General features: G+C 45.8%; 1 protein-coding gene across 1 annotated transcript; it reads left to right on the plus strand.

The window, feature by feature from the left end:
- Positions 1-4,143: 4,143 nt before the first annotated feature.
- On the plus strand, positions 4,144-14,163 carry PLEKHO1 (pleckstrin homology domain containing O1). Its single transcript, XM_066377341.1, has 6 exons — positions 4,144-4,413; positions 5,089-5,235; positions 9,592-9,732; positions 10,457-10,561; positions 10,897-10,998; positions 12,440-14,163. The coding sequence occupies exons 1-6, from the start codon at positions 4,384-4,386 to the stop codon at positions 13,142-13,144; spliced, it is 1,230 nt and encodes a 409-aa protein (XP_066233438.1). The 5' UTR covers positions 4,144-4,383; the 3' UTR covers positions 13,145-14,163.
- Positions 14,164-24,506: the final 10,343 nt, after the last annotated feature.

The raw sequence follows: 24,506 nt of genomic DNA on the forward strand, positions 1-24,506 counted from the left end.
TTCCTGAACACAGACACCAAGCCTCCCAGTGGAGTGGACAATAAGTCTAAGCCCATTCCAACCCACTTTTCTCATGGTTTCTTTACCAAATAAATAAATGTAGTCCTTGTATTTAATACCACAATCATGATTCTGTTCCTGATGAATTTTGTTGGGCTCTTACTTGACAAAAGAGTGGTGAGAGCTGAGAGGAGTTTTAAAAAGTGATTGTTTGATGTACATGCTACCCTCTCTCCTCTGGACCCCTTTTACTTTTCATTAACCACATTCCTGCACAAGTCATTTCTGAAAACTCACCATGTTTCTGTAGAGAGCCATCCAAAACTTGTTCCTACATTGCAATTTTCTGTGCATTGAGAAACTGTATGACTACAATAAAAAGAAATCCATTTTGTGAAAAGATACAAGTGACTTGTTTTTGTTTCTTTGGGGTTAATAACTATTTATGGGAATCCATGAACGAGGCATGCGCTGGTTTTACACCAAACATGGAGAAGGCATCACCTCTACCCAAGGGGTATTTAAAGTGTGCAACGCAAATAATAAATTCTGGTGTCAATTTCATTTCTCTTGAAAGCAATGGAAAGTGACAATGCCATTAATGCCAGCAATTTATGGCATCCTCAAATCATAGCAAAAACCAGGGCACAACCCCCCCCAGGTTCTCTGTCTTTTATATTTTTTAACCTTTCTTTTATGTTGATAAACATCCTTAAGCATCAGATAGCCAGCCTTCAATCTGTATCACATTTATGTGGCTTTGGGCATGTCATTTTAGCCTCTGTGGCTCAGTTTCCTCAAATATAAAACAAGTAATAAAGTACCTTCCTCATCAGATTATAAGGATTAAATGAGACAGATAGTACATATAAAGCACTTAGAACATCTAAACACTCAATGAAATTAACTAATAATAGTAAATACGACTTATTCCTCCTCCAAGTTGGTGATACAAAATCACCACTCAAAATTGTTGGACTTCTGTTAACCTTCCAACTGCACTAACTAGCTGTTTCTTTACCTTCCACTCATAGGAAGCCCTAGGTTTTTATCATTATTATAGCTAAGATCTAACTTGTTTTCTTTTTGTTGTGGTCCATTTAGATACTTTTTAAAAATTCTTTTTTTAAAATTAATTTTAATGGGGTGATTCGTTTTTTAATAATAGTAAAACAGCCTCTACTTAGGGAGGCAGTATTTTGAATGCAACATTTATAAGTTATATAGTCTTTCAAATAGAAAGAAACCCCCTTCTCCAAGCAGGGGTATCTGTGCTTCCCTTCCTTTTGGCAAAATAACTGTTTGGAATAATAATAATGACTTCTTGTATTATTTTTCTCATTATTTGCCTACCCAACTAAGGAATCTAAGCAATGAGTCTTACCCTCAGATATTGGATGGCAGAAGTGGGCATTTCTTTGTATAAGGGTCACAGACTCACATTTTTATTTAAGATTTACTGAGCTAATTACATTATTACTAGCCCTTTAATTTTCCCTTTAAAAACATTTTAACTAAAGTTCCATATGCTTTGAATAACCTCTCTTACATAGATTGAAATGCCCTGGTCAAGACTTCAATGTCCCAAATATTCTATAAAAGCTGAGGTACTTGTTTTTAGCTAAACAAATGTTTGGATAATTTTTCCTGTCCAGTAAACTTGCAAGCAGCAATTCACAAGTCCTTATCTCTGATAGCACCCCTCTCCCTCCCTTACGAGGAGTTACTTCTAAAGTAGTCAACTGGAGAATAAAGCTGCTGGCAGTTGTGTCTTATCGATGGTGATGCAGTAGGGAGTAACCCCATCACAAGTCCTCCCAGTATCTTATCTCCACCGAAGAAAAAATGACTTGAGTTATCCTTGTGGTTTGTGTGTGTGGAAGTGTCAAACTCACCAAGGAGACAGTGTTATGAATATGTGTAAAGGAACCCATAACTTCTTACAATGAGATTTCTCACTTCAGAATTTGTCGCTGGAAACAGTCCCAATTCATAGATCCCCATTCAGATGCCATGAGGTTCTCCTGGTGAGAGAGAAGTCAGCTTGAAGAACAGGCCAGGGCAAGAGTATGGAGTATGGAAAGAGAAGTGAGAAATGGGACAAAAGGATGCACAGTGAGGGAAGGTCAGAGCAGGATGAGGAGGCAGTGCAGCAATGCAGGTTGAGAGAGAGAGAAAGAGGGGGAAGGAAATAAAACAGATTTATGTAACATCTTAAGGAGCAGATAGGCAGGGAAGGTTCTCCAGCCCACATGCATCTGTTCTGGAATCTGAAAATTACTTTGGAGAGTTGATATTCTAGCAGTCCCTCTCTCTGTCTGATGTTCCACAAAGCTGCAGCCCCTGCCTGCTACAGCATACCAGGATCCCAGCACCTCACAGAGAGGAGGCACTCAAACAGTTGTTGACTAAAAGGAGGGCAAAGGAGGAAGATGGTGCAAGTCATGAATTACATACTTTTCCCCCCAAAACCAGAATCTATTGAAACTATAAATCCAAACACTCCTATCTGCCTGGCCATCAAGTCCTCAAAAGATCATTGTAGGCTCATTTTCCCATCAACTCATTAAGGCATTTTGCTTCCTCATTTATGAAGATATGATGGATTTTCTCATTCTTTTAAAATCACTATAAACAGAGAGGGTAGGAAAGAGATAGTGGGAAGGGAAGAAGGTGTGTGTGGGTGTATGGGTGTGTGTGTGTGTGTGTGTGTGTGTGTGTGTGTGTGTGTGTGAAGCCTAAACAGTAAACTAGAATCAGAAAACCTGGATTCTAATCCATTTACCCAGTAACTTGCTGTGGAAACTTGCATAAGTCAGTTAATTTGTATGTCCTTATTTCTTCTATATACCTTACAAGGTAGCACTAAAGATTTAAAGAAATAAAAAAAGTATTTTGAAAGGATAAATTTCTATATGTCTAATATAGAGTAATTAATTAGTATGGTAAATGAAAAGAGGTTAAGAGGAATATCACTGGATTAGGGGATAGGGGAATAAAGGAGAAGAGGGAAGCCCCCTCCTCTATTTGATACCAGAAAAAGCCAAGACCATTCCAATACCACAAATTTTGCTAACACTTTCACCCTGAGACATCTCTTGGAAAGGGGCTCTTCCCCCCACCCCACCCTTCTCCTCTGTGCCAGAGATTTTTATTCATTTTGTGGTTATTATGGCCTACCATATGCCAAGCAATGCGTTGGATATTTATTATTATATTTAATAATTAGCCCTAGAGGACAATACTTATATTTTTTTAAAGGACTTTCACAGGTCATATCTTATATATTGCCCTGACTTTCCTTGTTGATGGAACTGGCAGTTCATCCCTCACTAGTTAATATGTGGAGGAACTGAGATCTACAGTGAAGTTGCTAAGATGTTGGTCTGTAGGCTCTGAGGCGGATCTGACAAAGGAAGGGTCCATACAGGGCATCCTGTGGGCAGTGAGCCCTTCCCTGCAAAGGACTCGATGCAGTGGACTGGATAAGATTTTCCCACATCGGTGCAGCAGGGAGACAGACCCAGGTATAGTTAAAGTCACTGGTATAACGGACCATGCTTTGGAGACAGAATTCTATTCCTGCCAAGCATGTGTCTGCAAATCGCCATCCCATCTCACTTTTCTCTCTGTGCAGTGGAGATGACATCCTACTTAGGGTTATTCTCCCGAATAACAGGCTCAAGTAAGGCCTGAAGCTTTGTAAACTGGAAGACGTGTGTACTACTATTAACTCTCTCCCACCGTGTGCCCCTATACACGGACACCCGCCGAAACATTAAACTTTTCCCCATCATCTGACCTGCCTAGGTCACTATCTCTACCACCTGGGAAGTGTGGATTCCCGGAGCGCCCTCCCAGCCTAAGCGTGGTCTCTCATCCACTCCATCCACCTCCGCCGTCTCCCACGCCAGGTCCCGTGGGTCTGTCTTCCCCGACCCCACCTCTCGCTCCGCAGGCAGTCTGAGTCTGGGTCTCTGATTGGGTTTGGGTCTGTCTTCCTCACCCTCAGTAAGTCAGAAACAAAGGAGGGCGGAGGAGCGCACTAGTGGGCTCCGCGATTCGCCCTTTATTCTGAACTCGCAACGTCAGCGGCCGCTGGATGGAACCGCGGTGCGCAGACCGGGCCGCCCACAGCGCGCGGGGCCAGGGGAGCAGCGGGCCGAGCGGGCCCCGGGATGGAGGGCGCCGAGGGGCGGGGAGCGGGCGTGCGCGTGTGTGTGCGAGCGCCCGGGAGGCCGGCCCTTAGTGTAACCGGAGCTACAAAGGAGGCGAGTCCGCCAGGGGGAGGGAGGGCGGAGCGGTAGCGGCGCCGGGGGCATCTCCGCCACCCTCCCCGGGAAGGAGCCCTTAGCTGCGGCCCCCGCGCCTGCACCCCCCGGGATGATGAAGAAAAACAATTCCACCAAGAGGGTAAGTGCGGCCGCCGGCCCCAAGCCCGCGGCCGACTTTGTGCTCCGGGGACCCGGGCCCGTCGGGGCTGCGAGCGACAGCGCGTTCAGCATGAGTCCCCGCCCGTCTCCGTCTCCGTCCCAGTCCCCGGGCCCTGTGCCCCGCCGCCGTGCGCCCGGCCCCGCGCAGAGGCTCTGGGAGGCTGGGGGCTTTTGTTTGTTTACTTGGTTAGGGGAGTCACTCGGGGTAGTTTCCGCCGGATCCCCAGTCTTCCGTCCCCTTGGCGACCGGCTGCAGTGTGCGGCGCGCTCTGCGGTGGCGAGGAGACAATGAGGAATAAAATAAAACGCCGTTAATCCGGCGCTTTGAGGACAGGCTGGGGGAGGGGGCGGGGCCGGTGGCAATCCGATGGCCATCGTGGCTCAGGCCCCTTCCTCCCGCAGCTGCAGTTGTTTATTTGGGAGAAGCATTGGAGGGCGTTGCGGGGGAGTCCCTCCGAGTGAGAACCTCCTAGGAAGTGGGGAGCGGGCGTCGGGCTCCGGGACTCCAGCCTTCGGCGGGGCAGTCCCGGAAAAGAAGGGAGGAGGGCGGAAAAGAAGGGAGGAGGGCGACGGAGGAGGGTCGCGAGGCTCCGAGTGGTGAGAAGGGAAAAGCTGTGATCAGCTAACTGCCGGTTCTTCTTTTGCGCCGGGGCAGGGGCCTCAGGATGGAAATCATCAGTCTGCACTGCCCGAGAAGGTCGGCTGGGTCCGGAAATTCTGCGGGAAAGGGATTTTCAGGGAGATCTGGAAAAACCGCTATGTGGTGCTGAAAGGGGACCAGCTCTACATCTCTGAGAAGGAAGTAGGTGCTCTAGGCCTCCAACTCTCCCCATTTTCTCATATTCCTTACTTTGTCCCAACACAGAGGGCTTATCTGTCTCTAGTCTCCCTCCTATCTCGCACACCCGCCTCCCATTTTGTTCCAAAAGCAAGTTCTCCGGTCTCGGTCCCATTGGTCTCTACCACAATCATGTGTGCTGGAAAAGGTCACCCTTTACTGAGAAGACCTGAATTAGAATTAGAAGTTGAGTGTGCATCTTATTTAATGATTTTTTTTTTTTTTTTTTGCAAATAAATATCTTTATGACTACAATGATATCCCAAGATGACCCAAAAGTTCTTAGTGCACCCTGCTGCCCCTACCCTATCCTGGCCTCTAGCTGAAGTGGAATTTTTTTTTCTTTGCTATTGCTGCTGAAACATTCTGAACAGCCGCTTATTCACCACCCTTTCCTGTGCCCCCACCCTAGGCCAGCCCCCCCCCCCCTTCCTGTCTCTAGCAGGAACATACACTGGTCAGAGCAGCACAGCGCCAGGATTCACAAAATACAATTACAGCCCAGGGTCAGTCTTATATGACCTCAGAGTATATTTAAGTGGCAGACAGTTATTTCTGTTGAAGCCAATGAACCATACCTGTTTCCTCTTCAACCCCAATTGTACGGGGGAAAAAAAAGAAACAGCAGCAAGGAGCATATTCTTCATCCCCTTCCTGCTCCCCATTTGTATCAGAAGGGAGAAAAACAGAGTTATGAACCCCTATATGTGTCTATGGTTTCAGCACTACAGTTAAAATGAAAACCACAGTACACACTGGGTCAGAACCTGAGCCGAGACCATTAAATCCAGACTTTTCTCCCTCTTATCTCTAATTCTTGAGATCAATAACATGAAGTAATATTGAGAGACTAAAATTGCCCTTCCATTGATTAGAAGTCACTTCAGTCCCTGCCTCTGTGACTGTGTCAGCATAGCCTGGGACATTGTCCTGTAGTTCCACTGGTAGGGTGACCCTTCCTCCCCTGATTCGGTGTTCCCTCACCAGGGGCCAACTGGGAAGTCCTCCCTGAGTTCTAACCTCTTCTGCTTTCTGCAGTCAACTAAATTTAGGTAAATAAATCCTTTTATGGTATTGAAACATACCCACCCATGGTCCTAGAGAAAGTACTCATCTGAACAGAACATCTACTGAGACAGCTAAGGAAGAATTTAGTGCCAGGGCCAAGCAGATCCCACTTCAGGGAGTCTAAACCCCGCTGTTTACAATAAGCTGAGAACCTGGTGATAGAGTGAGGTGAGAGAACACTGACAGGATTTATTTTTAAGGGTCACCTCCACCCAGCCCCAATCCTAAAACCAGGAGTGTCAAAGTGTACCTCCTGTCTCCCTGCACTTCATAATGGCAGGAAACTAGTGAGAAGTCAGGAAGAGCTTCCTACAAGTCATAAGGGACACTGGAGAACAGTGAAAGAGTAGAAGAAACAAGACATTTGTCATGTTTGTATTTGTCCAAAGAACAAAGTCTGGGAGCAAAAGAGTATGATTGACCCTTGTTTGAGGGGGAAGGGGTACTAAGATAGGAGAAAGGATGGAATGACCTCAGCCTAGGATATGTGGTGTCCTGTGAGTCAAGAGCATCCAACTAACTGGTCATGGGGCCAGCTGCCCCCTGCTGAGAAGGCCATAGGAAAAGAAGGAACAAGCCTATTGATAGCATTTTCATTCAGAGCCCATTCTATGCTACAGTATGCTTGAGTTAAAGGGAAACTGACAGAGAACTCCAGGCTTTATTCTATCCACTTCCCAAAAGCTCCCAAGCCAGTAGATTCAAGATTTTCAAAAAGAAATGCAAAGTGTGATGTTTATAATTTAAATATTAATGTAAGAAAATTCCTACCCTCCTGCCCTGAATTTACAAGTCTTTTTTGTTACTTCCCCTCCTAAAGTAGGGTCTGCCGCAACTTTCTCCATCAAAGAAATCATTCTACATTTGTTGTTAATAATTTTTTTCCTAATTTTCAGTAAAAAGGCACCTTATAATTTGGTGCATAAGAGCAGAAACTAGACCATAGGAAAGCCCCGTGGCAGAGGAAGTAGGGTTCAGAGCAACCTTCCTGGCAAGCATGAGAAAAATCCCTTTCTCTGGGCTGAGGACAAAGAATCGGGGAAGGAAGGGTCAAGTTCGGAAGATGGGTAATTATCAGTGAGACTCTGGGAATTACGTGGGAGAAACAACGCAGTAGAGAACAAGGGTCTTGGAGCTGTCCATCTGCCCAGGGACTGGAACATACCTGCTTGCCTCAGACACCTCCTACCCTGCCCGACCAAGGGCTAACCTCTATCCATGTGTCCTGCCCCCAGAGCTCCTTATCAGCTGTGTCCAAACCAGAATACCCCCTCCCTACCCTTCCCTCCTCTCTTCCCTTCCCTTCACTTCCTTCCCATTCCCTCTCCTAAGAGAAACAAAACAACTCTCGGTCCCTTGGCTACCTACCCACACCCAGCACTTTCCTCTCCAAGATTTCTGGCCTCTGCTGATAGTCTCAAGTGTGAAGAAGGAGGGGGAGAAGAGAAGTGATGCATCATCCTGCATCCCTGCCCATGTTTCTGGGAATTGTTCTTGGATGCTCCCTGCCAGCTTCTTGTCCTCTTCTACCCATAACCCTTCAAGGCCTCTGGTCCCTTCCCAGCCCAAAGCTGAGGAGCCCTGTAAAAGGGAGAGCCTCCCGGAAGGATCCAAGCTGTGCAGAAGCAGAGCGGGTATATGAGCAGTCGCTCACCTGAATGGGTCAGTTTAATTGGCTCTCATCATCTCTGTCAGCCCCCTGGGTCCAGCAGCAAGTCAGAAGGATGGACAGAAACAAGACCAGAAATGGGCTGGGAGATAGAAGAGAAAAGTAGTTCCCTACTGCAAGGCTGTTAAGAACCAGGAGAATAGATTAAGTCACCTCCACACATATAGTTCCTATTTCAGAGCTTGACGAGTGGAGACCCTTGTAATATATTCCAGTTAGCAACAGTAGATGCCTTTCAAGGAAGACATGCAGCTACTTTTATCTGTTTAGTTTTAACAACACAAGTGCTGGTCTCTCTTCCCAGAAAAATGGAACCAGCTATATGCCAGGGTCTTCCAACCCTGAGCTGAAGCAGCAGAGGGTAAACGGGTTTTCTAATCACAGGCTGCTTCTTCTGGGCCAGTGACTGTCTCCTCTCCTCTCGCAAGCCCAAACAATCCATAAGCCACAGTGTCTGAGTTCCGGGGCTGTGGGGAACACCTTAGGGGACAGGAGAGAGAAAACTCTGAGAGGTATTAAAAGGACCATGGAAGAAATGCTGATGGACTTTGCTTTTTGGCACTCAGAAGATGCTGGTTGGAGTTGGAGGGTATAGATAAAATCGTGGCCTCTGGTCAAACATTCAGCAAGAGAATTAAGAGTCAAGTGCTGGGTAAACCTACTAAGGGTAGAACCAGTATGCAAGACAGATACTGCCAGCAGAAAGAGCTAAGTTTAGACACAAGGAAGAACTTCCTGGCGGTAAGGGGACTTGGGCTCTCAAACCATAATCATGAAAAGAGGTGGCAGAATACTTTTTTCCAAGTCTGAAATCTATTCTTCCAGGGCGAATGTAAGTGCATCTTTTCCTAGAGAGAGGTGGCTAGTGGAAATGGCGTTTCAAGTCAGAAAGAGCTAGTCTGGGTTGTCACAGGTACCTCGGAGGGAGAGAGGAGGAGTGGGAACCACAGGTATATTTTTCAGTTTCTCTGAACAGCCTGAACACAGGGCTGTTGGTCTTATGATGGAAAAACAACTGAAATGAAGATGGTAGATGACTCTCTTTATAACAGTATATATTCGGGGAGAGAGCCACATAAGATAAGAAAACAACAATGGAACAACATAAACATAAGACAGGGGAGGCCAGAAGCAGCCCTTTGTGGCTTTCAGATATCCCTGACATGGGCCCTGCCTTCATCTCCTCCCTCTGGATAATCCAGGACCATCCGGGTCTTGCTTACTTCAGGATGATAGGGTTTACCTATTGGCAGGGTCAGCCTTCCTTTGAAGGAAGGACAAAGTGGGAGTCATGGTAAAGAGCCACATATTGGGCTCTGGAAGCAGTAGCTTGACTGAGGACAATGGCAATGAGGAGTTTGAACAGAAACCCACCTGATAAGTCAGGACTTAGAGCTGCCCCAGCACTGTCCCCACTGTTGGGCCTTTGTGGGCCTTGGGTAGGATATAGCCCTTTGCTTTCCTGTCATCCCTCCCTCTCCTCAGGCTTCCTCTGGTTCCCAAGACTGGTCTAAACTTAACGATTTGGGGGAAGGGCCTAAGTAATTTTTATCCTCATCACCTCACCTCCAACTCTCCCCTAGGTGAAAGATGAGAAAAATATTCAGGAGGTGTTTGACCTGAGTGACTATGAGAAGTGTGAAGAGCTCCGGAAATCCAAGAGCCGGAGTAAGAAAAATCATAGCAAGTTTACCCTTGCCCACTGCAAACAGCCCGGGAACATGGTATGTTTCTCCTGCCACCTTGGCCACGGAACACTGACCAAGGCAGGCTGGCAGGGGGCAGGGGAGAGCACCTTCCTCCGGGTTCTCACCCCTAGCCCTCATAGCTCAGAGGCCCTGGATCACTGCTCTCCTGCCAGCTTTTATAATTTAACCTGAGAAGATTATGGCCATTTCCTTCCCTCCAGGCAAGCCAGCCTTCAAACAAAGGTCATTCTCTTTCTTTCTCTCCGTCTCCCCCATCTTGTTCCCTCCCTCCCCCTCTCTCTCCCTCTCTGCGTGTGCATGTTACACACACGTGTGCACACACACGCACATCTCAGGAAAAAATCACTTGTCCCCATACCCTAATAGCTGGTTGAATTTCTAAATCCAATTTCTCTTGGCTGAGGGAAGCCATTCCTGTCACATTCTATTTCTTCAAACTAAAGATCTTTATTTTAGTACTGTCCTTGACCAAAACTCCTCTAATTATTTCCAGTGCCGTATTAACAGCCATTACCATTCTTAGCTCTTCTTTGGTCATTTTAAAACAACCTCCTAGCTGTGGCATTTTGCAGGACTAGAGGCTAGTTTTCTTAAATTATGGATGACTCTGGCCACAGAATCTCTCTCCTTCCAGGAGCTGGGTCTAAGCGAATGAGATTATAACTTCTTACTTCTTCACTGTCAAGGTGAGAAGCCAGCTGTAAAAACCCCGGCTGAAACAAGAATCTTCCCCTCACAGGCACCCAACTTGGTCTTCCTGGCAGTGAGTCCAGAAGAGAAGGAATCATGGATCAGTGCCCTCAACTCTGCTATCACCCGGGCCAAGAACCGCATCTTGGATGAGGTCAGGGGGTCTGTGGAGAGAGGGCTGCTGTGACTCACTAAGGAGGCAGGTTGTGGTGTGGCCCTGTTGACTTGTTCCCTCTCCGGCTCCTTTCTGAGGACCTTCTCTTTCTACCCTCTACTTACTCTTCTTTTCCATTCTGTGAGGCCTGGGACAGCCTTGGGCTAGCTTGAGGAGCCCCTTCATGTCCAATAAACTGCTTGCCCTTGGATTTGCTCAGAAGCCATTCATGGCAAGGTTTGCCTTGAAGTCAAGGCACATTTAGGCCTCAGGGGATGCTGGGTTAGGACAGAGTCTCCAAAGAGCAGCCATGAACTCACAGTGTTTCTCTGCAGGTCACTGTTGAAGAGGACAGCTATCTCGCCCACCCCACTCGAGACAGGGCAAAAATCCAGCACTCCCGCCGCCCCCCAACTCGGGGACACCTAATGGCCGTGGTATGTAAGAATGTAAGAAAGTAAAAATTGCTAAAGGGCTAATACCATGTCAGTCTATCTCAAACAGGACTATATCTCAAAGAACCTACCAGAAGCATTTGTGTTACCAAGGTCAAAGGCTAGGTAGTCCCTCTACCCCACTGCCACACCCCCATCTGATTCCCCCAATTCAAAAATATTTATTCAGCACCTACTATAAGTTCAAAAGCCCTTGCCCTCAGTAATCAACATCCTTTGGGGGGAAATGAGATATACCCACAGGGAGAGTGGCAAAGGCTGTATACGCTGCCATCAGTGGCCAGCTGTCCTGACAGGTAACAGCATTATGTTCCACAGGCAGTCGGAGGAGGGGTCACAGTGAAGCCCATAATATGCAAAGTGGTGGTTTCTTAACTAAGTTGTCTCTAGGGAGAGAGGCAGTCCAGTGAAAGAACATAGGCTCTGGAGTCAGACAGACTTGGCTGGGAACCTAGCTTTGCAGTTCACTCTCTGATTCCCAGAAGCTGCGTGTCCCCACTTGTAAACAGGGGCAGTAATCATGTCCGCCATGAGGGGCTGCTGTGAGCAATGACTGTAACAAGATATGATCCTTACAGCTGAGGGACTGAATACCTTTATCCCTTTTTTTTTATTAGAGTATTCTGGAAATAGAACAAGTTTTATTAGAAGATAAGGGGGCCTGGTTGGTTGGCTCAGTGGTAGAGCATTGGCCCAGCATGTACATGTCCCAGGTTCAATCCCAATCAGGGCACACAAGATGCGACCATATGCTCCACCCTTCCCCCCCCCCTTCTCTCTCTTCTCCCTCAGCCATAGCTCAACTGGTTCAAGCGCATTGGCCCCAAGGGCTGAGGATGGCTCCATGGAGCCTTACCCAGGCACTGAAAATGGCTCGTTTGCAAGCATGGCCCCACACGGGCAGATCATTGGCCCCAGACGAGGGTTGCCGGGTGGATCCTGGTCAGGGCACATGCAGGAGTCTGTCTCTGTTATCTCCCCTTCTCTCACTTGGAAAAGAAGGGGGGAAAAAGAAAAAGAAGGCAAGGGGTTCAGGAGAGGGGGTTGAGGTGTGTGGTTCAGAGGATGCCGACAGAAAGGACAGTCACTGGTGCTGTATGGAGCATCCTGTGAGGGTCAAACCCAGTGCAACACTCAAGTCCACACCGCAGAAAAATTACACTTTTCAGGAAGCTCTTAGTAAAGTGGAGAATGTGAGGAACAGCAGGAGAAATTAAATCATAGAAAAATAAAGAAATAAGTTCAAATCACTATTAAAGGCATAAGAAATGGCAAATAGAGTTGAAGCCTGCGTCGGGAGGGAGAGCCCCTCCTCTGGGGAGATGTAGTGAAGAGGAAACCAGCACAGTGTGCTTGTCTTCTGGACGAGGAAATGCCCACTGATGACTGTTCACCTCTCCCTTTCTGCCCGCTCCCTCTCCAGGCTTCGACCTCTACCTCAGATGGGATGCTGACCTTGGACCTGATCCAGGAGGAAGACCCTTGCCCAGAGGAACCAACCTCTTGTGCTGAGAGCTTTCGGGTCGACCTAGACAAGTCAGTGGCCCAGCTCATGGGCAGCCGACAGAGAGCAGACTCAGACTGCATCCAGCCCTCCTCAGACCCGGCTAGTGGCCTTCCCGGACCTTGGGAAAAGCCAGACAAGGGGGCCACCTACACCCCGCAGGCACCCAAGAAGTTGACACCCACAGAGAAAGGTCGCTGTGCCTCCTTGGAGGAGATCCTGTCTCAACGGGACACTGCCCCAGCCTGCACCCTCCAGCTGCGGGCCGAGGACCCCCCAACCCTCAGCCCATCCCACCCGGGGCATCTGTCCCGGATCCAGGACCTGGTAGCAAGGAAACTGGAGAAGACTCAGGAGCTGCTGGCAGAGGTTCAGGGACTGGGAGATGGGAAGCGAAAGGCCAAGGACCCCCCTCGATCTCCTCCTGATGCTGAGTCAGAGCAGCTGCTGCTGGAGACAGAGCGGCTGCTGGGAGAGGCATCGTCGAATTGGAGCCAGGCAAAGAGGGTGCTGCAGGAAGTCAGGGAGCTGAGGGATCTGTACAGACAGATGGACCTGCAGACCCCCGACTCCCACCTCAGGCAGACCACTCAGCACAGTCAGTACCGGAAGAGCCTCATGTGAAGGAAGGGGACAGGGTCTAGAACCTGGGCAGGAGGGCGTGCAGACTTTTATCTCTAAGTGCTGCAGGACAAAGTTTTTTTATTTACCTCAGTCAGAAAAAGAAAAACAACAACCACACAATCAAATGCATTGCTGTTGCTGGTGCCCAGCCCTCTTGCAACCCTCCTTTTCTTCCCCATCCCCACTCTCGGGGTGATCCCTAACGCAGGTTGAGGAGGAGGTAACCCCTACAGCAGGATTAAGAAACTGCATTAAGAGAGAGAAAAGGCAACACAAGCCACCCCTGAGACGTCATGGGGAATAGACTGCTGCTTCCGAGGACATGGAGGAGGGGTTGTGGGGAGGGGTTCTCTTATGTCCTGTTCCAGGTTTTCAATCTGAGGGTGAAATTTTAGCTGCCCAGCTCTAGCTCCAGGGGTGCTGTACAGCTCTAGCTCTGTCCATGCACACAAAAGTGAAATTTATCCCAGGCTTGAGAGGATTTGGGGAATTAAGTTCTTCCCTGCCAGGCACTGGCTTCTCACTCCCATAACCCTTCCCAACACCTATTCAGAGATAACAATGCTGGGGGGATTGGGATTGGCCTGGTCATTTGGTGAGGGGGGTCCCAGCACAGAGGAATAAGGGACAGCTGGCCCCAATCGAAGAACCAAACTAAGAATGAAACTGATTTGTGATGCAAGCTGGGTCAGATGGAGGGGAAACCGAACAAGTGACCAGGTTCCTCTTTTGGTCCAGTGAGGTTTCCTGTAGCCTCCCCTTCATTCCTTAAACCTCTCCTCCAACACTAATCAAGCCCCGACTTTAGAAATACATCTCATCACCCACACCTCCTGACCAGGCTCCCTCGCATTCTTGCCCAAGGTATATCTTCAACTCATTTCATTTTGTTTGCTGCTTTCCTCTGAAGTTTCTAAGGTCAGGTTTAGTAACAGGAGAGTTGTGAAAACAAGACATGAATGATTTTTGGAAAGAGAGGGACAGCCTCATGAACCAAGTAAATGAGGGGTTAAACACCACTTTGAAGGGTGCCTCTTGCTGGCTTCTTGATCTGCTTCCTTAGCTGTCACTTCCAAGAGTCAACACCTAGAGCAGGGGTCGGGAACCTTTTTGGCTGAGAGAGCCATGAACGCCATATTTTAAAATGTAATTCCGTGAAAGCCATACGACCTGTGTTATGCATTATCCAATAAAAATTTGGTGGTGTCCCAGAGGACAGCTGTGATTGGCTCCAGCCACCTGCAACCATGAACATGAGCAGTAGGAAGCGAATGGATTGTAATACATGAGAATGTTTTATATTTTTAACATTTTTTTTTTATTAAAGATTTATCTGCGAGCCAGATGCAGCCATCAAAAGAGCCACATCTGGCTCACAAGCCGTAGCTTCCCAACCCCTGACCTAGAGCTTCACTGGGATGAGAGGGAAGAAGGGGGAGAAAATGGAGACAACTTCTGGTAGATCCTGGTTATGAGGCTTCCCCAATGTGACATTTAGAAAGACCAGGTAGGAGGGAGAAAAGGTAAATCCTCTGGATGAAACAGAACTTTCCTTTCCTGTTCTGCTCTGACATTACTCCCAAATTCCATGTGAGCAAGATGGGGAATCTCCCGGTTAAACCACCTCTAGGAAAGAGATTCTGCCTTAGTCGATCGACACCAACCAGTCATGAAGGTTTCCCTAGATCTGGCCCGTAGTTACCCAGTCTCGTCCTGGGGGCACATATACCTACAGAGTGGGGAGGAGTGCTCCAGGGCGCTACCTCCAAGTCCTCCCTGGAGTCTCCTGGGGTGACCGGGGAGGGAATCTAGATCTCCAGACTTTCTGTCCACTGGGCAGCTGTCACTTTCCTAAACTCAGCCTGGTCAGCAGACCATTGTGACAAATATTGAAAGTCTAGGTTAAAATGACACTTTAAGTCTCCATCCATTCTTACATGAATTTTACTAGCAATTTCCCTTTTCTTCCCCCTTGTCGTTCCCACATAATGAAGAAAAAGACAAGTAAGAATGTCATGTATATCCCAACATGCCAATTACCTGTGGCATCCAAGGGAGCTAGAAGATGGCAGAATGACAGGTGAGGAAGAGCGGAAAAGAAAGACTGGGGACCCTGGGCTATTAAGAGCCAGGCACTGAGCCTGTAGGGTCTTCAGGCATCAGAACCAGGCCACAAGTGGCAAAAAAGCCCAGTTTTGGACTCAGACTGCTCTGGGTTCAAATTCTGACTTTAGTTTCAAGGCTCTGGGCAGGGTACAAGTTTTCTGAGAGTCAGTTTTCTGGTCTGCAAAATGGAGAGTTCTTGTTGGATGGGTAAAGACAACCAATGAAAATGCCTGGCAGTTGAGAGATGGCTGCTGGTACTCGGTCAGGGACATCTGCGGCTGCTTCAGCTGCTGTTAGCAGCTTGACTCAGTGGGCTATGAACAGCCAGCTCAGGTGGTGGAGTACCGTTGGAAGGATGCTGAGGACATGGGGTTAATTACTGTCACTTTGTTCTAGTCTGTGAGCTGAACTAGACCACGGGTGCCCATAACCTCTTCTTCAAGGAGAGAGTCCCAAGTACTGTGCTAAAGGCTAGAGACAGAAAGAAGGGGAAAGCACGATTGCCCAGTCTTCAAGAATTTCAGAGCTTAGCACAAAGCATACTTCCCACTAGAGAAACAGCATAAAGCATACCCTAGAGGGGGGTGCTGTGGAGATTTCCGCTAACAGTGAGCATGGGCATTCTGACTGGAGGATAATAACACTGTCACTCTAGCTCCCCTGCCCCCCACCCAGCACCTCTCTCCTCACTCCATCAGTCCAATCAATTTCTTTACCTGCAGTAGTTTTCCTACCTCCTCCTAGTCCCTGGCTTCTGGAGTAAATGGGTAAATGGTGTGGGGGAGCAAATTGCTTACTACACAGTCACCAGTAGACATTTTTCAGGATGAATATTTATTCTTTTATCCCTCCCCTCTCCCAACAACTTTGCTATATTCTGTTCTTGCACAAATGAACTGGAAAAGAGAAACCCTTTTAGGAGGCACTGGGAAGGGGAGACGAGGAAATCCAGGACATGGAGTTTGTAAGGTGTGAGGGGTAAAGACGGGTAAGAACTAAATACTGTTTCATATTCCAGTGACAGTTCCCTCAACTTTTTTTGTGCTTCTTCATTAAATGGTTAGTAGGGGTTTGGGGCACAGATACAGGTTTGGGGAACAATTCTGGTCTTGCTCCAGTAGGAAGACTGAGGTGTTGACTTGGAAAACTGACGAGTTAATTTGCCTGTTATTTCCCTATTTTCGTAGCATAGCTAATAGGTTATTTCGCGTGAAAAGAAAAGGGGGGAACCCACAAGTTTCTCTAAATCCTGCTCCAGCCGTCACAAACCATGCTGTGCTAAGTAAACCTAGAGCTCTAATCCCAGGGAAATAGGTCTTGTCCTCTCTCCTAACCCGTCTGCAAACAGTAAATTCTACCACATTCTCCTCAAAATCCAGTCCCAAAGACCCTTTCCTCTCTCTAAACCTCGCAGGCAAGCAGACCCAACCCCATCGGGTCTAGGTTATAGCCTCCTCCTCCTTCTCACCCCTCTCCCTTTCCTGGTTCATTTCTTTCTCTGCTTTCTTCCTACCTCCCAGTCTCCCAACAACAGCAGCCAATCCCTAGCTTGCTCTAGAACCACACCATATATGGAGAGATTGGAAAGAAACCCAAGTATTTACGGGAGGGAATGAGTGTACACACACACGTGCACGCGCACATAGGCATGCACCACAAGTTTGAGTGCCTTTCTGCACGTGGCCCTGTGTCTATTTGAGCGCGTGACACCAGCCCCAGCACTCCTGTCCCTGGATCACCCCCTCCACAAAATAGGGAACCTGTTTGCCATTCCCTGCCTGTCTTCATGCCCCTTGAGACTATCACTCCAACCAGTTGCCTATGACTCTGCACTAATTACAAGCCTAACGAGATCTAACAACACCCAACTTAGCACAGCTGAGACCCTTGATGTCAATTAGCCCAACCAGCATAGTTAGGAAAGGAGCAATGAAGCCAGAAACTCTTATACATGCCTCACCCCAACCCTACCTTGGGCTTCCTGCGAAGCAGACATGGGGAGAATGCAAAAATTAGCAGGACCAGTTTAAAAATAGGATTTTGGAAAATTAACAAGTACGGAGAGCTGTGTTAAGGTTGAGGGGCAATTGGGGAATACAGATTCCCAACTCTTCCTGAGTTATCCAGAAGGTATGGTTGGTGCAGCTACAAAAGCAAGTGACACAAGAGGTTTTCATTTTCATAAAGGCTGGAGCTCTTGGTCTGCATCAGTCTCCAGCTCCGCATCCCTCCTCCTCTTTGCTTCTTTCTTTGACAAGTTGGGGTTATCTCCCCTCTTTCCTGCTGGTTTGGAATAGTTCTGAACTTACCTCTTTCTTTCAGAAATACTAGACTCAACTTCATTCTTGCTTTTCCTTCTTCTAGATATTAAAACCATGACAGCAAATGGCCCTTCTTTTTCCCAAGAAACAGAAAAATGTAAACTAGTGGTGATCGTGTTTCGGTAACTGTTGGGCAAACAAGTGTGTTAGGCTTGCTTACTAGTACTTTGCCTGATTGGTGCATGAGCACGGGGCAGCACCACGTGTGTATAATCCATGTAGGGCTGCAGGTGCTTGCCCTCAGGGCAGCCGATTGTAATTGTAGATTGCCTGCCACCATTGGGAGGTGCCATTGTTTGCTATTGTTTGCCTGAGAAGGGGTCCCCCCACCCACGCCTGTTTTGTTTGTGAGTCTGGAGAGGGAGGGAAGCAGTTTCCCCTGCCCGCTTACTTGTCTGCCATTGCGAGACTCTAATATACAGAATGGCCCACCATTTTCCAGCTCCACAGTTCCTTTACCATCTTCCCAAATCCAACATGAACCTGCACAGCCACGGCCACTGGCCTTACAGCAACAAAATATTGTCAGACACTTTGGGGTGATGCACAAATAATTGTCTCCTAGATGAAGAATGGGAGAAAATGGTCAGAAGTGGTAGCAATGGGAATCTAGTTGCTTTTGCCAAGTTTTCCTGCCCAGTAGCAAATGCAAAACAACAACAGATGGAACAGGGCAATATGCTTCGGTCCCCATTTTCCTGGGTTTCTTTCTTTAGGTGGAAAAACAAGGCAGTGGAATGATTTCTGTCCTAGGTTCTTGGCATGCAGGTCAGTTGTCCTAACCTCATCCCTAAGCTTATGGCTCTGTGGAGATGGGAGGGGGTGGGAGAGGGCTAGTGGAATACTCTATGCCCAAGTGGAGAAGTGGACCTGGAGCCACTGCAAGAACAGAATGTTCCTCTTCCCCCAGCCCCCACCTAGCTCTGGCTACAGAGGGCTGCACTCTGCATGTACCCTGCATTGTTCACAGTCCAGATTTATGCAGCAACCAGAAACCTGGAGGGCAGAAAGAGTCACATAAGCATCACATCCATATGTTGATGAGCACTCTAGGATCAAGGTTCCTGCAGCCAGGTGGCTATTTGCCATCTCTACTTGGGTGTTTAATGAGCAGCTCAAAGTTAACATAGTGTGGTAGATCCTTAAACAATGGTCCTCAGTGAATCCGCCTCCCTTCTTGCTCTCTCACAATGTGATTTTACTGCTCCTCCCACTTAAAAGGCACTGCCTTTTCTCCGATTGCTATTTGAATCTGGATTTGCCTTGAGACTAGCTTTGATCAATAAATATCTCAGGCTCTAAGAAGTGTTTCAGTTCCCTCTTTTTAAATTTATTTATTGATTTTAGAGAGACTGGAAAGGAGAGAGAGAGAGAGAGAGAGAGAGAGAAACATCATTCTGTTTCTGTATGTGCCCTGTCATCCTGGTCAGGGATCAAACTGGCAACCTCTGCATATCAGGACGATGCTCTAACCAACCGAGTTATCCAACCAGGGCACTTGCTGGCCCTCTTAAAATCCAGCTGCATGTAACAGTCCAGGCTGGTATTCTTGAAGCTGTGAGTCCACATGGGGAAAGAGACCTTGACACCACACAGAACCACCCAATATCAAAGCCTGCAGGCAAACATAGATCAAGTGCAACACAACAGGCAAGACCAGAAGACCAGCCATCCAGGTAATCCACAGAATTGTGAGAAATTAATACATCATTATTGGTACATGGAAGTGGGTCACTGCCATAATTAAAACTTAAAACGTGGCATTGGCGTTGGGATGAGGCAGCAAGACAGAGGCTGAAAGGGCAGCAAGGAGACTATCAGCAGAGGTTGGATGAGCAGGGAGGAAATCCCTGTTGGATGCTGGAGAGTCACTGTGCTATGTAGTGGGGGAATAATTTATTAAATTCACCTTTGGTACTTGAAAGACAGAAAAAGTACCTAATGAACTTGTTGGAAGCGGCCAAGGAGATTTCCAGGTGAAATGTTGAAAGTACCAATAAGTTATTCTTAGCTGTAAATGATAAGGTATTGCAAGAGAAAGTAACTAAAGAAGGAACCATTCTGTTTGCAAGCAAAATCTACAAGAAAATAATAGAGACACTGAAATAGTCTTCAGCCAGAAAAATTTTCACCAGTGCTGACTTAGGAGAATGACTTGATGGAGGGGATCACCCTGGCCAGTGAAATCATTTGGGCATTTGAAAAGTACAAGGGAACAACTCGTACAAGGACAATGGAATTGGCTAATTGTTATTAAACTGCTGTCGCATTGTACAAAGAGATAAGAAAAATCAGCTACCAAGCAATTGAAATCAAGTGTGAAAGCCAGAGGCTTCTTTTTTTTTCAGTGTCAAGTTAGATTGTTTATTTCAGATCTTTCTTTCTTCTTCTTCTCCTTATCCTTCTCCTTCTCCTTCTTCTTCTTTTTCTATCATCAGTTTTTCGTTGTGACCCCTAGTTGTTCATTGATTGCTTTCTCATATGTGCCTTGACTGTGGGCCTTCAGCAGACCAAGTGACCCCTTCTCAAGCCAGCGACCTTGGGTCCAAGCTGGTGAGCTCTACTCAAACCAAATGAGCCCTCACTCAAGCTGGTGACCTCAGGGTCTCGAACCCTGGTCCTCCGCCTCCCAGTCCGACGCTCTATCCACTGCGTCACCGCCTGGTCAGGCCAGAGGCTTCTTTGTAGCTAACAAAGAGGTCCTTACCTCCTGCAGGAGGAAAGCAGTAAATGATGAAGACCCAACTCAGAAATTAATAGAGTTACAGAGCTCCAAAGACTTTCAACTGAAGCAGATAGGTCTGCTAAGCTAGATCTGTTATGCCAAGATCAAAGAGAAAACCTGACCTGGAACCCTAACACATGGCTTGGGGACATCTGGCAACCTTGGATTGTTACTATCCCTGAAGATTTCACATGCAAAGGTGGTATGCCCCTCCCCATTAAGAGCTAGCACCGTATATCAGAGGGAGAAGAGAGAGAAAATGGAATGGAGAACATACTCAAACAAATAATAGATGAGAACTTCCCAAGCCTGTGGAAAGAACTAAAGCCTCAAGTTCAAGAAGCAAACAGAACTCCAAGTTTTCTTAACCCCAACAAACCTACTCCAAGGCATATCATAATGAAATTGACACAAACCAACAGCAAAGAAAAAATTCTCAAGGCAGCCAGGGAAAAGAAGAATACAACATATAAAGGAAGGCCCATTAGCCCTGGCCGGTTGGCTCAGCGGTAGAGCGTCAGCCTAGCGTGCGGAGGACCCGGGTTCGATTCCCGGCCAGGGCACACAGGAGAAGCGCCCATTTGCTTCTCCACCCCTCCGCCGCGCTTTCCTCTCTGTCTCTCTCTTCCCCTCCCGCAGCCAAGGCTCCATTGGAGCAAGGATGGCCCGGGCGCTGGGGATGGCTCCTCGGCCTCTGCCCCAGGCGCTAGAGTGGCTCTGGTCGCAATATGGCGACGCCCAGGATGGGCAGAGCATCGCCCCCTGGTGGGCAGAGCGCCGCCCCATGGTGGGCGTGCCGGGTGGATCCCGGTCGGGCGCATGCGGGAGTCTGTCTGACTGTCTCTCCCTGTTTCCAGCTTCAGAAAAATGAAAAAAAAAAAAAAAAAAAAAAAAAAAAAAAAATAAAGGAAGGCCCATTAGATTATCATCAGATTTCTCAGCAGAAACTCTACAAGCTAGAAGAGAGTGGACCCCAATATTTAAAGTCCTGAAAGAGAGGAACTTTCAGCCACAAATACTATACCCATCAAAGCTATCCTTCAAATATGAAGGAGAAATAAAAACATTCACAGATACAGAAAAGATGAGGGAATTTATCATCAGAAAACCCCCACTCCAGGAATTACTAAAGGGGGTTCTCCAATCAGATACAAAGAACAAAAAAAAACAGAGCCACAAGTAAAAGCTCCAAGAAGAACACAATAAAACCAAATTTAAACTGTGACAACAACAAAAAGAAAGAGGGGGAGAAGATGGAGATTAACAGTAGCAAAGGATCATGGAGTGCAAAAGTACTCACAAAATAGTTCGCTACAATGAACAGGGTAGGGACCCTTTTCATTACTCAAAGGTAACCACCATTGAAAAAACCACCACAGAAGCACATGAGATAAAAAAGATAGCAACAGAGGAAAGATGTATGGAATACAACCAAATAAAAACAAAAGATAGAAAAACAAAAGAGAAGGATCAAACAAGACACAAAACTAACAGAAAGCAAGATATAAAATGGCAATAGGGAACTCACAAGTATCAATAATTACACTAAATGTAAACGGATTAAACTCACCAATAAAAAGGCACAGAGTAGCAGAATGAATTAAAAAAGAAAATCCAACTGTATGCTGCCTACAGGAAACTCATCTAAGTAACAAGGATAAAAACAAATTCAAAGTGAAAGGCTGGAAAACAATACTCCAAGCAAATAACATCCAAAAAAAAGCAGGTGTAGCAATACTCATATCGGATAATGCTGATTACAAGACAGGAAAAGTACTCAGAGACAAAAATGGCCATTTCATAATGGCTAAGGGGACACTGAATCAAGAAGACATAACAATTCTTAATATATATGCACCAAACCAAGGAGCACCAAAATATATAAGACAGCTACTTATTGATCTTAAAACAAAAACTGACAAAAATACAATCATACTTGGAGACCTCAATACACCGCTGACGGCTCTAGATCGGTCATCCAAACAGAGAATCAACAAAGACATAGTGGCCTTAAACAAAACACTAGAGCACCTGGATATGATAGACATCTACAGGACATTTCATCCCAAAGTGACTGAGTATACATTTTTCTCCAGTGTACATGGATCATTCTCAAGAATTGACCATATGTTGGGCCACAAAAACAACATCAGCAAATTCAGAAAAATTGAAGTTGTACCAAGCATATTTTCTGATCATAAAGCCTTGAAACTAGAATTCAACTGCAAAAAAGAGGAAAAAAATCCCACAAAAATGTGGAAACTAAACAACATACTTTTAAAAAATGAATGGGTCAAAGAAGAAATAAGTGCAGAGATCAAAAGATATATACAGACTAATGAAAATGACAATACGACATATCAGAATCTATGGGATGCAGCAAAAGCAGTGATAAGAGGGAAGTTCATATCACTTCAGGCATATATGAACAAACAAGAGAGAGCCCAAGTGAACCACTTAACTTCCCACCTTAAGGAACTAGAAAAAGAAGAACAAAGACAACCCAAAACCAGCCGAAGAAAGGAGATAATAAAAATCAGAGCAGAAATAAATGAATTAGAGAACAGAAAAACTATAGAAAAAATTAATAGAACAAGGAGCTGGTTCTTTGAAAAGATCAACAAAATTGACAAACCCTTGGCAAGACTTACCAAGGAAAAAAGAGAAAGAACTCATATAAACAAAATCCAAAATGAAAGAGGAGAAATCACCACGGACACCGTAGATATACAAAGAATTATTGTAGAATACTATGAAAAACTTTATGCTACTAAATTCAACAACCTAGAAGAAATGGATAAATTCCTAGAAAAATACAACCTTCCTAGACTGAGTCAAGAAGAAGCAGAAAGCCTAAACAGACCTATCAGTAGAGAAGAAATAGAAAAAACCATTAAAAACCTCCCCAAAAATAAAAGTCCAGGCCCTGACGGCTATACCAGCGAATTTTATCAAACATTCAAAGAAGACTTGGTTCCTATTCTACTCAAAGTCTTCCAAAAAATTGAAGAAGAAGCAATACTTCCAAACACATTTTACGAAGCCAACATAACCCTCATACCAAAACCAGGCAAGGATGGCACAAAAAAAGAAAACTACAGACCAATATCTCTAATGAATACAGATGCTAAAATACTAAACAAAATACTAGCAAATCGAATACAACAACATATTAAAAAAATAATACATCATGATCAAGTGGGATTCATCCCAGAATCTCAAGGATGGTTCAACATACGTAAAACGGTTAATATAATACACCATATCAACAAAACAAATAACAAAAACCACATGATCTTATCAATAGACGCAGAAAAGGCTTTCGATAAAATACAACACAATTTTATGTTTAAGACTCTCAACAAAATGGGTATAGAAGGAAAATATCTCAACATGATAAAGGCCATATATGATAAACCATCAGCTAACATCATATTAAATGGCACTAAACTGAAGGCTTTCCCCCTTAAATCAGGAACAAGACAGGGTTGTCCACTCTCTCCACTCTTATTTAATGTGGTACTAGAGGTTCTAGCCAGAGCAATCAGACAAGACAAAGAAATAAAAGGCATCCATATCGGAAAAGAAGAAGTAAAGGTATCACTTTTTGCAGATGATATGATACTATACATCGAAAACCCCAAAGAATCCACAAAAAGACTACTAGAAACAATAAGCCAATACAGTAAGGTCGCAGGATACAAAATTAACATACAGAAGTCAATAGCCTTTCTATATGCCAACAATGAAACAACTGAGAAGGAACTCAAAAGAATAATCCCCTTCACGATTGCAACAAAAAAAATAAAATACTTAGGAATACACATAACAAAGAATGTAAAGGACTTATATAATGAAAACTATAAACCATTGTTAAAGGAAATCGAAAAAGATATAATTAGATGGAAGAATATACCTTGTTCTTGGCTAGGAAGAATAAATATAATCAAGATGGCTATATTACCCAAAGCAATATACAAATTTAATGCAATTCCCATCAAACTTCCAATGACATTTTTTAAAGAAATAGAGCAAAAAATCATCAGATTTATATGGAACTATAAAAAACCCCAAATAGCCAAAGCAATCCTAAAGAAAAAGAATGGAGCTGGGGGCATTACAATACCTGACTTCAAACTCTATTATAGGGCCACGACAATCAAAACAGCATGGTATTGGCAGAAAAATAGACACTTAGACAAATGGAACA

The sequence above is a fragment of the Saccopteryx leptura genome, chromosome 3 (genome assembly GCF_036850995.1).
Source record: "Saccopteryx leptura isolate mSacLep1 chromosome 3, mSacLep1_pri_phased_curated, whole genome shotgun sequence".
NCBI lineage: Eukaryota > Metazoa > Chordata > Mammalia > Chiroptera > Emballonuridae > Saccopteryx > Saccopteryx leptura.

Excerpts from the sequence above, each read along its gene's own strand:
- PLEKHO1 (XM_066377341.1), top strand. The coding sequence starts at position 4,384 with ATGATGAAGAAAAACAATTCCACCAAGAGG. Across the intron at positions 5,236-9,591 it reads TCTACATCTCTGAGAAGGAA|GTGAAAGATGAGAAAAATAT; the intron begins GTAGGTGCTCTA and ends ACTCTCCCCTAG. Across the intron at positions 10,562-10,896 it reads AGAACCGCATCTTGGATGAG|GTCACTGTTGAAGAGGACAG; the intron begins GTCAGGGGGTCT and ends GTTTCTCTGCAG.